General features: G+C 37.6%; 1 protein-coding gene across 4 annotated transcripts in view; it reads right to left on the bottom strand.

Moving 5' to 3' along the window:
- Positions 1 to 1,244: 1,244 nt before the first annotated feature.
- Positions 1,245 to 13,491, bottom strand: part of LOC106873488 (serum paraoxonase/lactonase 3) — a 70,550-nt gene continuing 58,303 nt past the window's right edge. For all 4 annotated transcript variants that reach the window (XM_089347767.1, XM_089347766.1, XM_089347765.1 and 1 more), the window contains exons 3-10: positions 12,336 to 12,406; positions 10,889 to 10,944; positions 9,392 to 9,563; positions 8,678 to 8,801; positions 7,904 to 8,104; positions 5,547 to 5,628; positions 4,359 to 4,490; positions 1,245 to 1,455 (exon numbers count right to left, since the gene is read on the bottom strand). In XM_089347767.1, coding sequence (XP_089203893.1) covers positions 1,288 to 1,455; positions 4,359 to 4,490; positions 5,547 to 5,628; positions 7,904 to 8,104; positions 8,678 to 8,801; positions 9,392 to 9,563; positions 10,889 to 10,944; positions 12,336 to 12,406 — 1,006 coding nt within the window. In that variant the 3' untranslated portion in view covers positions 1,245 to 1,287. The remainder of the gene's footprint in view (positions 1,456 to 4,358; positions 4,491 to 5,546; positions 5,629 to 7,903; positions 8,105 to 8,677; positions 8,802 to 9,391; positions 9,564 to 10,888; positions 10,945 to 12,335; positions 12,407 to 13,491) is intronic.

The raw sequence follows: 13,491 nt of genomic DNA, 5'->3' as shown, positions 1-13,491 counted from the left end.
GAACTCAGAAAATATCACCAGGCGAAATACCACTAAGAATTTTGTCCAGTATGCTAACGATTCTGCCAGCTCGCTGTAGTAGTAGTAGTAGTAGTAGTAGTAGTAGTAGTAGTAGTAGCAGCAGTAGTAGTAGTAGTAGTAGTAGTAGCAGTGGCAGTAGCAACAACAGCAACAACAATAATAAACCTTTTTTACTATAGGCACAAGGTCTGAAATTTGATTGGGGAGCAGCTGGTAAATTATATCAACCCCAGTGTTCCACTGGTACTTATTTCATCGGCCCCAAAAAGATGAAAGGCAAAGTCAACCTTGGCAGAATTTGAACTCAGAAAGTAAAGACAGACGAAATGCCACTAAGTATTTTGTCCATCACGCTAACGAGTCTGCCAGCTCACCACCAAAATAATAATAATAATAATAATAATAATAATAATAATAATGGCTTCTGATTTATTAGACAAACCAAATACAAAAAAAAAATGAATCACTCAAACCAAAACCCAGAAGTCCCTAACAAATTCTCAACAAATAAGGCTAATTTAAAGAATAAATTACTTCCACCAGCATTCACTACATCCATCCTTGCCCTTCCAACCCAATCCAATCTTTACAGCTGTCACTTGTGTTCCCTCCCTTCACCCATCCCCGTCTCTCACTCCCCATACCTGCACCCACCGCAACACACCTAGTTCTGATGATACCCCGCAACCCCTTCTACTGAGATCATACCTTGAGGATCCACCTTGACACCACCTCACCCTCAACATCACTACTTTCATCTCTTTCCAGCTCCACCCCATCACATCCACCCTGTCTTCCAAAACATGTGCAGTTCATGTAGCCTCTGTACAACAAAAAACCTGTTCTACGCTGGTCCCTACTTTCCTACTTTAACCCTGTCATCTCTAAGTGTAAATCTTCTCCATCAGGGTTCGCAGTCTTGCAAGCAGCATGACAACCTCAACAGTGCTGGTGGCACAAAAAAGTGCACTCAATACATGCCGTAAAATGGTTAGCATAAGGGAAGGGCATCCAGCCAGAGTGACCCTGCCAAATCAAGCATTAGAGCTTGATGCAGTTCCTTGGACCCACTGAATTCTGTCAAACCATCCAGCCCATACCATGATGAAACAGGGACATTAAACAATGATAATGATGGTGATGAAGACGGTGGTGGTGGGGGGGAAACATTTAATGAAATTGTCACGAAAAGCATTTTAGAAAAGATAAGAAAACTAAAGATATTCATGGTTGAATATTTTATAATCTAGTTTAAGGAATATTAAATTACATATAAAGAACATCACATATTACTAACTTTTCCCACATACTTCCGATAAGTGTGTGGTTTCGATAAAATGAAGCTGAACTGGAACCAGACAGCATGGATCCATCGTTGGAATAGATCTCTTTCATTGATTTTATCAATCCATTTTTTACTTCAAGCTTTAAAACCTGTGTAATTAAAAGAAAACAGGAATATCTCAGAATACTAAACAAAATTAATAGGCATAAACATAAAGAATGCAATAAGATAGATAGAGGCATGAATGCCAGAAAATAGGTGGAGGTTTGAAAGCAATAAGATAGACAGAAACTTGAATGCAATAAGATAGATAGAGGGTTCAATGCAATAAGATAGATAGAGTCTTGAATGCCAGAAAATAGGTGGAGGCTTGAATGCAGTAAGATAGAGAAAGGCTTGAATGCAATAAGATAGATAAAGGCTTGAATGCCAGAAGATAGGTGGAGGCTTGAATGCAATATAATAAGAGTGTTGAATGCCAGAAACTAGATAGACAGAGGCTTGGATGCAATAGGACAGACAGAGGTCTGAATGCAATAAGATAGACAGAGGCTTGAATGCCAGGAGATAGACAAAGGCTTGAATGCAATAAGATAGATAGAGGCCTGAATGCAATAAGATAGAGGCTTGAAGGCGGCGAGCTGGCAGAAGTATTACCACGCTGGGCGAAATGCTTAGCGGTATTTCGTCTGCCGTTACGTTCTGAGTTCAAATTCCGCCGAGGTCGACTTCGCCTTTCATCCTTTCGGGGTCGATAAATTAAGTACCAGTTACGCACTGGGGTCGATGTAATCGACTTAATCCATTTGTCTGTCCTTATTTGTCCCCTCTATGTTTAGCCTCTTGTGGGCGATATAGAAATAAGATAGAGGCTTGAATAAGATAGAGGCTTAAATGCAAAAAGACAGATAGCGGCTTGAATGATGTTGTAGATGCACATATGCAGACATAGAAAAACAGTTGTAGCACGTGAAACATAATTTGATAGGCATAAACATTGAGAATGCAATAACAATGATACTGGTTTCAAATTTTAGCACAAGGCCAGGAATTTTGGAGAAGCAGGTAAGTTGATTACATTGACCCCCAGCACTCAAGTGGTATTCATTTTATCAACCCTGAAAGGATGAATGGCTAAGTAAACCTTGGCAGAATTTGAACTCAGAATGCAAGGCCAGATGAAATACCACTATGCATTTTGTCATGTGCTAACAATTCAGTCAGCTCACCAAATATATTAATGGGTTGTTAACCTCAGCATTTGTCTGCATGGTTGATAATCAACTTACTCCCCAGTTCACAATTAACCCTTTGATTACCATATTTCTGTTGAAATTCACTGCCTTTGTTTTAATTCGTTTTGGAAATAATGAAGAATTTAGTAAAATAACATCTTAGTTAATAAAGTTTATACGCCAACAGAATGCGGCAGTCCTATAAAGGACGATGTTACTGTTGTTTTAGCCCCAGGAAAAAATAAAACAAAAATAAAACAACAATGGATACAACAATAACATCGTCCTTTAAAGGACTGCCACATTCTGTTGGCGTATAAACTTTACTATTCGGTATTGCTACTGTGTATCTCTCGTTCAGTGATTTAAAACTAGTTGTTTTTCTCTAACATTTTAGTTATTAAGTTGGTATTTGGCATATAAACCAACATGGAATTTTGATGGAAGCTTTTAATTTAGACCGCTTAAATACAGGAAGTTTATGTCATAGAACTAGGGGCAGTCTCTAATGGATTAATATCAAAGAGAATGCTTGAAATATAAATTAAGATGAAATTTTGAAGGAAAGCTTTGTACAGATAGATAGATGTATGCATGTATAGATGACCAAACATAGATAAATTTAAGCATGTATGCATTCTTAGGCAAATGTATGCATATATGGACAGACAGAAGCCTTTAAGTATATATAGATATATAAATATATACATGTATGTGTGTAGAGATAGAGGCTTGAATGATATTGTAGATGCATGTATGCAGACATAGAAAAACAGTTGTATACACGTGAAACTTGTGCATATTTATAAATAAATGTATCTGCACATATGTACATGCGTGCAAAGATTTATTTAAGCATACAGGTATTGCTAGATAGACTTCTGCATATATCCATGTTTGTATGCAAGTATAGACAGAAGTACACGTCTCATGTTTCCATCCATCAAAGTGTGTATATGTAGATGTATGCATAAATGTGTAGATAGGTGAATTAGTATGTATACATAGATGTATAGATAGATGTATGGATGTCTGTATGGACAAACGCACGTATGCTTGCTTGTATTCCTATACGTACAAATAAATGAATTTATGCATTTACGTATGTAAATAATTAGAAATTTTCAAACGATACCACTTCGCTTCTAAGGACATAACTTAACACGAAGTTCCCTCCCTTACATTTTTCACTTACTCTGAAACAGAAAAGTTTAGGCTTCCATTTCGTTGAAGTGAAATAAAGGCTTGCAATGTCAGATTTGTATGAAGAATAATGAATAAGTTTATTGAGGAGTGGAGTTTATTTCTACCATTTTTTTAATTTTGACACAGCTCCCATATTTCTTTTCCAGTGTTATTCGTCAAATAACAGAACGTCTTCATGTTATATAAAGTGCGCTGTTATTCCGATATTTTACTAAGTTACTTCCCTTTATGGTAATTACTTTGTTTTACAGATTATTTTTTCAAATCTAGACGTTCACAATTCTAGACACTCTCTGGAATATTCCCACCATCTTTAAACAGGGGACAGATTAAATATTATTGTCCATCCTTTGGTTGCAAGTAACGTAACCCCAGGAGGAGGAGTCAGATATTTTGAGGCCTGTGACAGACTGGCATCCCATCCTAAAGACAATTTTATTTCTTGTTTCTTAAACACCAAGAAACTAAAATTTAGAACAGGTTCATTGGCCAACCCCCAACATATTCATATAACATTTTTAAGACATACGTACGTTTTTTAGATTTGTACCCAAAGTTGTCTAATTATTACAGGTGTTAGCAAAATGTTTATCCTTTATTTTATGTCTTACCTGAGAAGGTGAACCAAGAGTATAGTTGTCCATGTAACTCACAACGCTCAAAAATCTAGGATGACACCCGGCCCATATATTACCCTCAGGATCAACAGAGAGGTTATCAACAATTGAGTCCAGCATAAATTCCTGAAGCAAAACAATATTAAAATAAATACTTTACATACAGGCAAACCCAATATTTGAGAGGAATTGAGGATTAAATAAACCCAACATGCTTATTTTATTGACCAACAACACCCTTAGAAGAAAAAGGGCCAGGTAAGTTACAAGAACTGAAATCAGAATGTAGAGTTATGCAATTAAACAGTGTAATGCAATTGGTCAGGTCTATCGTTGTGCCAACTTCTCACCCTTCCATAGGTAGAACCTCTATGATGTGGCTAATACATTTAGCTTTCAAAAGAAAAAGCAGACACTAGCAGAGGTAACAGAATCACCCCAATAAGTTTTATTAATTCAGAGTATTCGACTTAGTTCTCATTATGGGACAAGAAGAAGCACCGTTATTCAAGAACTGATAATTTACATGGGTGATCTATCATTCAACCCGGTTGTGGTTGAATATATTCTTAAGTCCACCATTTCGTCAATTGCAGCAGCTTCCAAGATTCACTACTAATTCAGTTCTCAACTAAATTGCAAACTGTTAATAGTTTTAAAGAGGACAGCCCTTCAGTTACACTTTGGCATAAAGAGTTTGAGATTTGGTTCAGTAGAAAAAAAGTTACATCAAAATATCTGCGACCTCAAGGGCGGGGGGCAGCAAGGTAGATATTCATCTTTAATTAACATAAATTTTTTAATTTTAAATTAAGAGTATACTTTTCTTAGGCTTAACACAAGATATTCTGAGAACTGCATCAGTCATAGACAGATTACTGCATATGAAAAAAATGGTAGATACAAATAATGGAGAACATCTGTGCAGTCTCTCAAACTGCTAGAAATACTCTCTTACGAAAAAAGAAGTACATATTAGACAATATGGTCCACGAGATGGCATGAACTCTTTTGATCATAGATCTTACTGGATCAGGAGTAACCTGGAGCTAGACACAACAGAAATTGCCATGTGAAAGTCCACATGCATCAGACATTTAGATATGCATAATTTTTAAGAGGTTGGGGAAAGAAAGCTGCCCTAAACAGATGTAAAGCAAATTATTGATAACAAGTACTAACCTGGTGAAATACAAGCCGATTGTCTGTGTCTCGTTTAAACACTTTGATATCTTTTGTCATTGTACAGGCAACATAGATAAACCTTTAATAGAGATAACAAGGTTATATTAAACGTTGTTATCAAGCAATATCTTTACAAACAATTATTTATAGAACTGGTATCATCAGCAATTTCTTTATGCATTCAAATTACAGTACATCATCACCATCATCATCATTGTTTAACATCTGCCTTCCATGCTAGCATGGGTGTGTTTACATATCATATACAGGGTGCGGTGAATAAATTGTCGTCTAAATTACACAAAAATGAAAATAACACTGACATTTCATTTTAACAGATATATTTACCAAAATTACATAAAAGTATCTTGAAATACTAAAGAATAAATTTATTCAATAAAATCGCCATTGGCTTCAACCACAGCCTCCAGACGACTTCGGAATCTCCTGCAACTCTTCTGGACTGTCTCCTTATTTAAGTTGGTGAATGTTGCCATAATCCTTGCCTTCAGTTCATCTTTGGTATAACAATGAGTTTTGTTGGTCTCTCATTCAACTGCACCCCACACATAATAATCAAGAGGGTTGCAGTCTGGGGAGTGAGGTGGCCAGACGTTAGGGGTGATGTGGTCACAGAAATTGTTTGACAGCCATGACTGGGTTCTCCTGCTAGTGTGGGATGGTGTAGAGACCTGTTGCCAGATACAGGGTCTTCCAGCAGCCACCCTCTTGACCCAGGGCAGCACTACCTCCTCCAGGCACTTGATGTAGGCCTCCATGTTGAGTCTGAGGCTGTGTGGGGAAATGAATGGAGGCATAATATCACCATCACAAGTGATCATGCCAAACACCAAGATGTTGACTGGATGTTTGATTTTTATCACTCTCGGTACATGTTTTGGGGACATGGCAAGCCAACGGTTGTTCTGTGTATTCACCCACCATCTGATCCTAGCAGATATTTTTTTTGTCCGAGAAAAACCAAAGCATGTTCAGTTGGAGGGGATGCTTGAATTTGTACAAAAGCTTCTTAGCACGGTCTTCCCTCTTGTCCTTGATGGCTTGGGATAAAAATTGGCCCTTTCTCATCTTGTATAAAGAATATCGAATGGTTACCATTGTTTTGAATACACATTGCAATACGTTTACTCCACTCATTGTGAACTCGTAATAGCACATCTGGTAATATGTATGCAAATGAGTTGGTGATGCATTCCTTCAAATCATTTATGTCATTTATTTTTCTGCAATATACCATGCCTTTCAAATGTCCCCAAAGATAGAAATCAAGAGGGGTCAGATCAGGGGATCTAAGGGATCTTATAAACTGTTTCTTATAAAAAAACTTTTTCCAATGTATGGAAACTTTTGAATCACCTTGTATATATATATCATACACACTCATATACACATACATATATATGTGCCTGACATTTGTCACTAACAACGACAAGTATTCCAGTTGATATGGTCAAACAAATAGCCTGCACGTGAAATTAATGTGCAAGTGGCTGAGTTCTCCACAAACATACATGCCCGTGACATAGTTCATAGGGAGATTCAGTGTGAAACAGAGTACATCAAAGATGGCCCTTTGCACTACAGGTACAACTCAATTTTTTCCACCTGAGTAAACTGGAGTAATAACAAATAAAGTGTCTTGCTCAAGAACACAACACGCTACCAGGAATTGAACACATGACCTTATGATTGTGAGCCATATATCCCAGCCACTAAGTCACATGCCTTCACACACACACACATATATACACATTTACATACATACATATGCACACACATATATATACATATATACATATACACATACATATATAGACATACACACATATATATACATATACACATACATGCTTGGACTTAAAGTGTGTAGAGTGAGGTTGTCTCAGAAAGATCAGGATCTCCATGATTGTGTCAATGAAGATGAAAACTTTTTGAAAATGGTCATAACGGATGAAGAATTGTGGATCTATGGCTATGACCCTGAAACCAGGGCAAAAATCAGATCCCAGTTGAAAGGAACAAGATTTCAAGGCAGCTATTCACTATCCCAAAAGAGGAGTTCCAAGAATACTTCCATCAATAAGATCACTTCCATCAATAAGTTCAGAAAGGAACTACTTCAAAAGAGATTAAATGCCAAATTGGTATGCGGTGTAGTTTCTTTTTTGTAGCACTAGACCCAATACATTTCGATCAGAGTTCACATATTCTATGAATGATCATAGAAATACAACCAGCCTGATATTCAATAACAACTTTTGTAATTACTAACAGAACACAAACCTTATCAGTGAAGAATCAAAACACTTGATAGTTTCAAAGCAAGAACTTACTTTTCATCATTTGACATCGCTATGCCATTAGCCATAACTAAATCCTCAGCAACCAATCGGTAAACCTCGCCATCATGGTAGTATACATGGGTCCATGGCAAAAGCAAGAACATCTCGAGGAGTCTGCCAATAAAATTCCTGTAGTGTGACCAGTTGGTGAAATAGAAGGTTTTGTTGCTGGTAGCCACCACATCATTTACACTGCAAATAAGAAACAATAATACATAAGAAAGAAAAACCAGTTTTTGATTTTTGATTTTCTTTAAATGCAATATTTGATGGCATAAAAGATGCACTGACATCTTAGATGCACCACAATTACAGCAGTGCGTATTTTGGGGAAAAAAGTGTTTAATGCATTAACTCTTTACTATTCAGATTGCTCTGTCAAATATGAGAGCACTCCATCGGTTATGGCGACGAAGGTCCCAGCTGATGCAATCAATGGAATAGCTTGCTTGTAAAATTAACATGCAAGTGGCTGAGCACTCCACAGACACATGTACCCTTAAAGTAGTTCTCTGGGAGATTCAGCATGACACAGAGTGTGACAAAGCTGGCCCTTTGAAATACAGGTACTACTGAACCCAGAGCCATGTGGTTCGGAAGCAAGCTTCTTACCACACAGCCACATGTGATGATGCTTTCAGTTAAATCTTACAAAAGCTAAAATATGCCAATAAAAAAAGTTAAAAAAATAAATAAGCACAAAATAGATCTCTTCTTTAAAAAAAAAAAAAAAGTAGAAGGAAAATATAAGAAAAAAAAGCTAACTTTCTCATGCTGCCATCTTTAAATGAAGTTACGTGTCGAAGTGCTTTTTTCTCTGGAAGATATTCAAAGGACTCGATTTGGTCTCCTTTCACCAAATGATTTACCACAAAAACAGTGACTTTCCCTTTATAAAGATATCAATAGATTCAAAAATAAATTAAGATCAACAGAATGATGTAATATATACACATATGGAAATAAAATAATTACAATATTACACAGGCCAAGAGGACATGTCTGGAAAGAACAGAAGACAGAGATATAAAACTATGAGAAAGTGAAACACTTATAAATAGTTATTGTTGTATTTGGGGATGGTCATGTTGCCAGCTTAGCCAATAAAAACATATGCACTATATATTTGGTGTTCACTTGCTTCAGTTTTATTTTATATTAATTGTATTTTGGCCAGAGTTCTTTCGTCACACTTCTGTGACCTCATCAGTGATCCTTTGCTTTCCTCTTTCGTTTTTTGTGTGTCTCTCCTTACTAACGATCTGTCATTTTGTATTCCTGTTCATGAGGTCACAGAAGTGTGACGAAATAACTCTGGCCGAAATATAATTAATATATACCTCAGTGCCTATATATGAGCTGCCACTGGTTATGATGGACCAAAAGCACTTGAAGGTGACAGTCCAACATGGGTTGCAGTCCAATGGCTGAAACCAGAGTCAAAATAAAAGATTGCTCAAAACTTCAAATACAACTTACCATTATCATCTTGCCAAGCACTGATACCATGAGGAACAAATCTCTGAGGATGAAAATTCTCGAGTTCTAATTCAATGATTTCTTGGTTACTGTCTTTAGACATATCATAGAGAAGGACACGTCCCATACTATTAGTGTTCTTACCCTGGACGAGGTAATCAACAAGAAAACCCTGGAAAATGTTGAAATATAAAATACATTTTGTTTGATTAATTGTTTTGTTTGTTTGATTTTTAACTGGAAGTTTAAAGGAGGAAATTTTGTTTGTATAATGTCTGTTTTTCCATGCTAGTATGTCAAACGGATGGATACATCATATCACTGTTTTCTTTAGACCAACTAAGAGGAAGAGTATAGTGTTGAGGCAGGTGGCTTTATGCCAAGTGATCTGAGGTTAATGTAGGATAGAGGGACAAAAAAAGGTGTCTTGGTGTAAGTAAGATACACGGTTAGCCCAGAATCAGGGCAAACCCACAAATTACAAAGAAGGGAATATAAGAGAAATGATACAGAGGATTGGATTGGGTGAGTGGGTAGGTGAGTAAATTCTAAAAAGGGTGGAAAGAGAGTGGCAGACACACACATATGGCAGGCTTCCATACAGTTTCCATTTATCAGTTCCACTTATATGAGACATTGATTGGTTCAGGTCTAAAGTAAAGGACAGTTTCCCAAGACACCCCACAGCAGAGCTGAACTTAAATCATGATTGTGAAGCAAACTTCTTAACTATTTAGCCATACTGTACATTGTGGAGGCGCAATGGCTCAGTGGTTAGGGCAGCAGACTCGCAGTCATAGGATCGCGGTTTCGATTCCCAGACCAGGTGTTGTGAGTGTTTATTGAGCGAAAACACCTAAAGCTCCACGAGGCTCCAGCAGGGGATGGTGGCGAACCCTGGTGTACTCTTCCACCACAACTTTCTCTCACTCTTTCTTCCTGTTTCTGTTATACCTGTATTTCAAAGAGTCAGCATGGTCACACTCTTTGTCACGCTGAATATCCCCGAGAACTACATTAAGGGTACACGTGTCTGTGGAGTGCTCAGCCACTTGTATGTTTATTTCATGAGCAGGCTGTTCCGTTGATCGGATCAACTGGAACCCTCGTCGTCGTAAGCAACGGAGTGCCAACAATACTGTACATGCTGTCCATAAAATACTAGGGTTAAATTAATCAAATCAACAACAATTTGATTAATTGGTGTCCATCAACACAGACAATCATTAGTTGCCACTGACTCCAAGGTTTTTTTTTTTTTTTGTCTAATGACTTAGTCAGGAGAAGAAAGACAGAACCCTGAGCTTTGTTAGGGCCTCAAATAAATGAACTGACTTTATTTTGTCAGTGTGCAAATAAACAATGAAATGCCTGAAATGTATTTCAACCCCAGACCAATGAGTCAATAAGCCCATACCATTTCCACAAGAGTATCTTGCTTTTACTGTCAATCATTGAGGAAATAAGAGAAAAACAAAGCAAAAAGATTCTACTCACAGAAGTGATGAATGTCAAGCCATTTGGTAAAGTATGCATATCTTCAGAGCCATTTTCTGAAAATAATAACAAGTATGATAAATAAGTAATGTTTATCGAAAGATTGCTATAATGGTAACATAGGTTTGAGTACTGCGATGAGGAAGTCTTTTGGTTGGATTTGATTTGGCCTTCTGCTGTATCTACATGTATGTATTTAGGGGCTTCTATAAAACATACAATATTCTTTTCTACTCTAGGCAGAAGGGCCGAAATTTAGGGGGAGGGAGCCAGTCGATTAGATCTACCCCGGTATGCAACTGGTACTTAATTTATCGACCCTGAAAGTATGAAAGGCAAAGTCAACCTTGGCGGAATTTGAACTCAGAACATAAGACAGATGAAATACCACTAAGCATTTCGCCTGGCATGCTAATGTTTCTGCCAGCTCACCATCTTATAAAACATACAATATGAAAGCATTCCACCAATGGTGTCTACATAGAATAGTCAAGATCCCTTCCACAGATGGAATCACAAACTCTTATAAGTCCTGAGAAGAGTCAATCTGTGCAGCCTGCAGGAGACTGTGATGGATAATACAATGAGACTGGCAGGTCATATTCTCTGACTGCCAGAAGAATGACTACTCAAGATGATAGGCACTATCAAAGAGATGAAAGAAAAGAGGGAAACACAAGAAGACATAGTCGACCATCTTTGAAGAAGATCCAAGACAACTTAACATCACTTGAGGAGATACAGATGACTAGACTCAAAACCAGGTTAATTAGAGACATCTTGCTACCTGATGTACAAGCCAACTGTACAAGAGGAACTCATCATCGGCAGCTCCAGCTTATATCTGAGCACTGGGTTCATCAGTTTCAGTCCAGTCTCCTTGGCAGATGTCTGTGCTGAATGTGACTTTGGAGACAAAGTCGATGGTGAAAGAATCGGGGGCAGAATTCGCACAGTATGGTCGGTGCAGATCGAGGAAGTTGAAGATGTTCCTTTCTTCTCCTGCGCTTTACCTCCTCATTCTGTTGTCTGATCTGCTCAAAGGAGCTGGCTCCACTGCAGATAACAGTCTTCCAGGCTGTTCTATCCATGGCAATCTGTTCTCATGGGGGTGGCTAAGTGTTAATTTCAGCCAGGGTCTGTTTGAGCTGGTCTTGAAAATGGAATTTCGGACCTCCTCTGGATCTTGTTCCAATTGGAAGTTCTCCATAGAGCATGACCCTCGGGAGACAAGAGGGCTCCATACACTGGATGTGACCTGCCCAGCGGAGACAATGGCAAAGAATGGTGGCTTCAACGTTTAGTAGTGAGGTGCAGCGAAGAACCTCATTATTGTCAATGTGAAACTACAACAAAGATTATACCTATAAATAATATACATTCATAAAGTTAATAGCATATTCAGAATGTCTGTCCTTTGCATAAAATATATTTAGAAAATACTTACCAACACCAGCAATATATTTACATGGTCCTGGTGAATGGTTATATATAGTTAACTTGAAACAAAATTGGTATCTGCAAAATATAAAATGGAACTCTGTTTTACAATTCTTGGAAAATGTTGCCTCATTATGCCATGAGCCATATTATTCTACAAAAACCTGAACAGATTATCCTACAAAGCAACTAAGCAAATACTTCTGTCTCTTACTCATAAGCAAGCTATGTCCTTCCTTTGCCTTTCTACAATGGCCAATGGACTGTGACCATGCTGGAGCATTGCCTTGTAAGGATTTTAGCCAAACAGTATTAAATCCCAGTATTAAATCATTTTTTAAATCTGGTACATATTTTATTGTTCTCTTTTGCTGAACTGCCAGGTTATGGGGAATTAAATGAACCAACATCAGCTAAGTAGTGGGCGGTATGGACAAACATAAACACAAAGACACACACACACACACACACACACACACACATGGCTGAGTTTGTGCCATACCCTCCCAAACATTCCTGAGTCACTCATTAATTTTTTGCCCATCATTCATGTCAAGTCCAATCCCTCAGGTTGTGAACCAACCACTATATTCAGTCCTTCTTCCCCTTCTTTATAGCTTATTATTTTCTAATACAAAGCATGCTACATCACCTATTTGTTATGTCATGATTTGTATCAAAAAATAAGCTGTAAACGTGGTCCAATCAATGGGTTTGCTAATCTGAGGTTTCCTCCATTTTCTCATTATTTGTATATATCTATATATATATATATATATATATATCATCATCATTACAGCGTGATGTGCTGCTTGACTGGTCCCCCCCCTCTCTCTCTCTCTCTCTTTCTATATATATATGATGATGATGATGATGATCTTTTCTCCCGCCATGCCTCTGTCTACCCCTCCATCCTCTCTCTCTCTCTTTCGTAGTTTTTCCTTAAGGTCTTCAGGTTCTGGCTATATATAAATGAGAAACCCATTCTAAATTATCTCGCTGACATACTACGACGAAATCTCAAGATGCAGATAAGATAGAGATTTTTTATTTATTTACGGCCTCAAACATCTCATAAATACCTTCGCGCTTTAGTTGCCCCCTATTATTTATCTTGTTTCTCTCCATGAAATTCAATTGAATTCAGTTGTTGTCTTAAATTC

This window comes from Octopus bimaculoides, chromosome 2 (genome assembly GCF_046866305.1).
Source record: "Octopus bimaculoides isolate indiv1 chromosome 2, ASM4686630v1, whole genome shotgun sequence".
Lineage (NCBI taxonomy): Eukaryota > Metazoa > Mollusca > Cephalopoda > Octopoda > Octopodidae > Octopus > Octopus bimaculoides.
The sequence above is the reverse complement of the archived record's forward strand: the minus strand, read 5'-3'. Positions and strand labels throughout refer to the sequence as shown.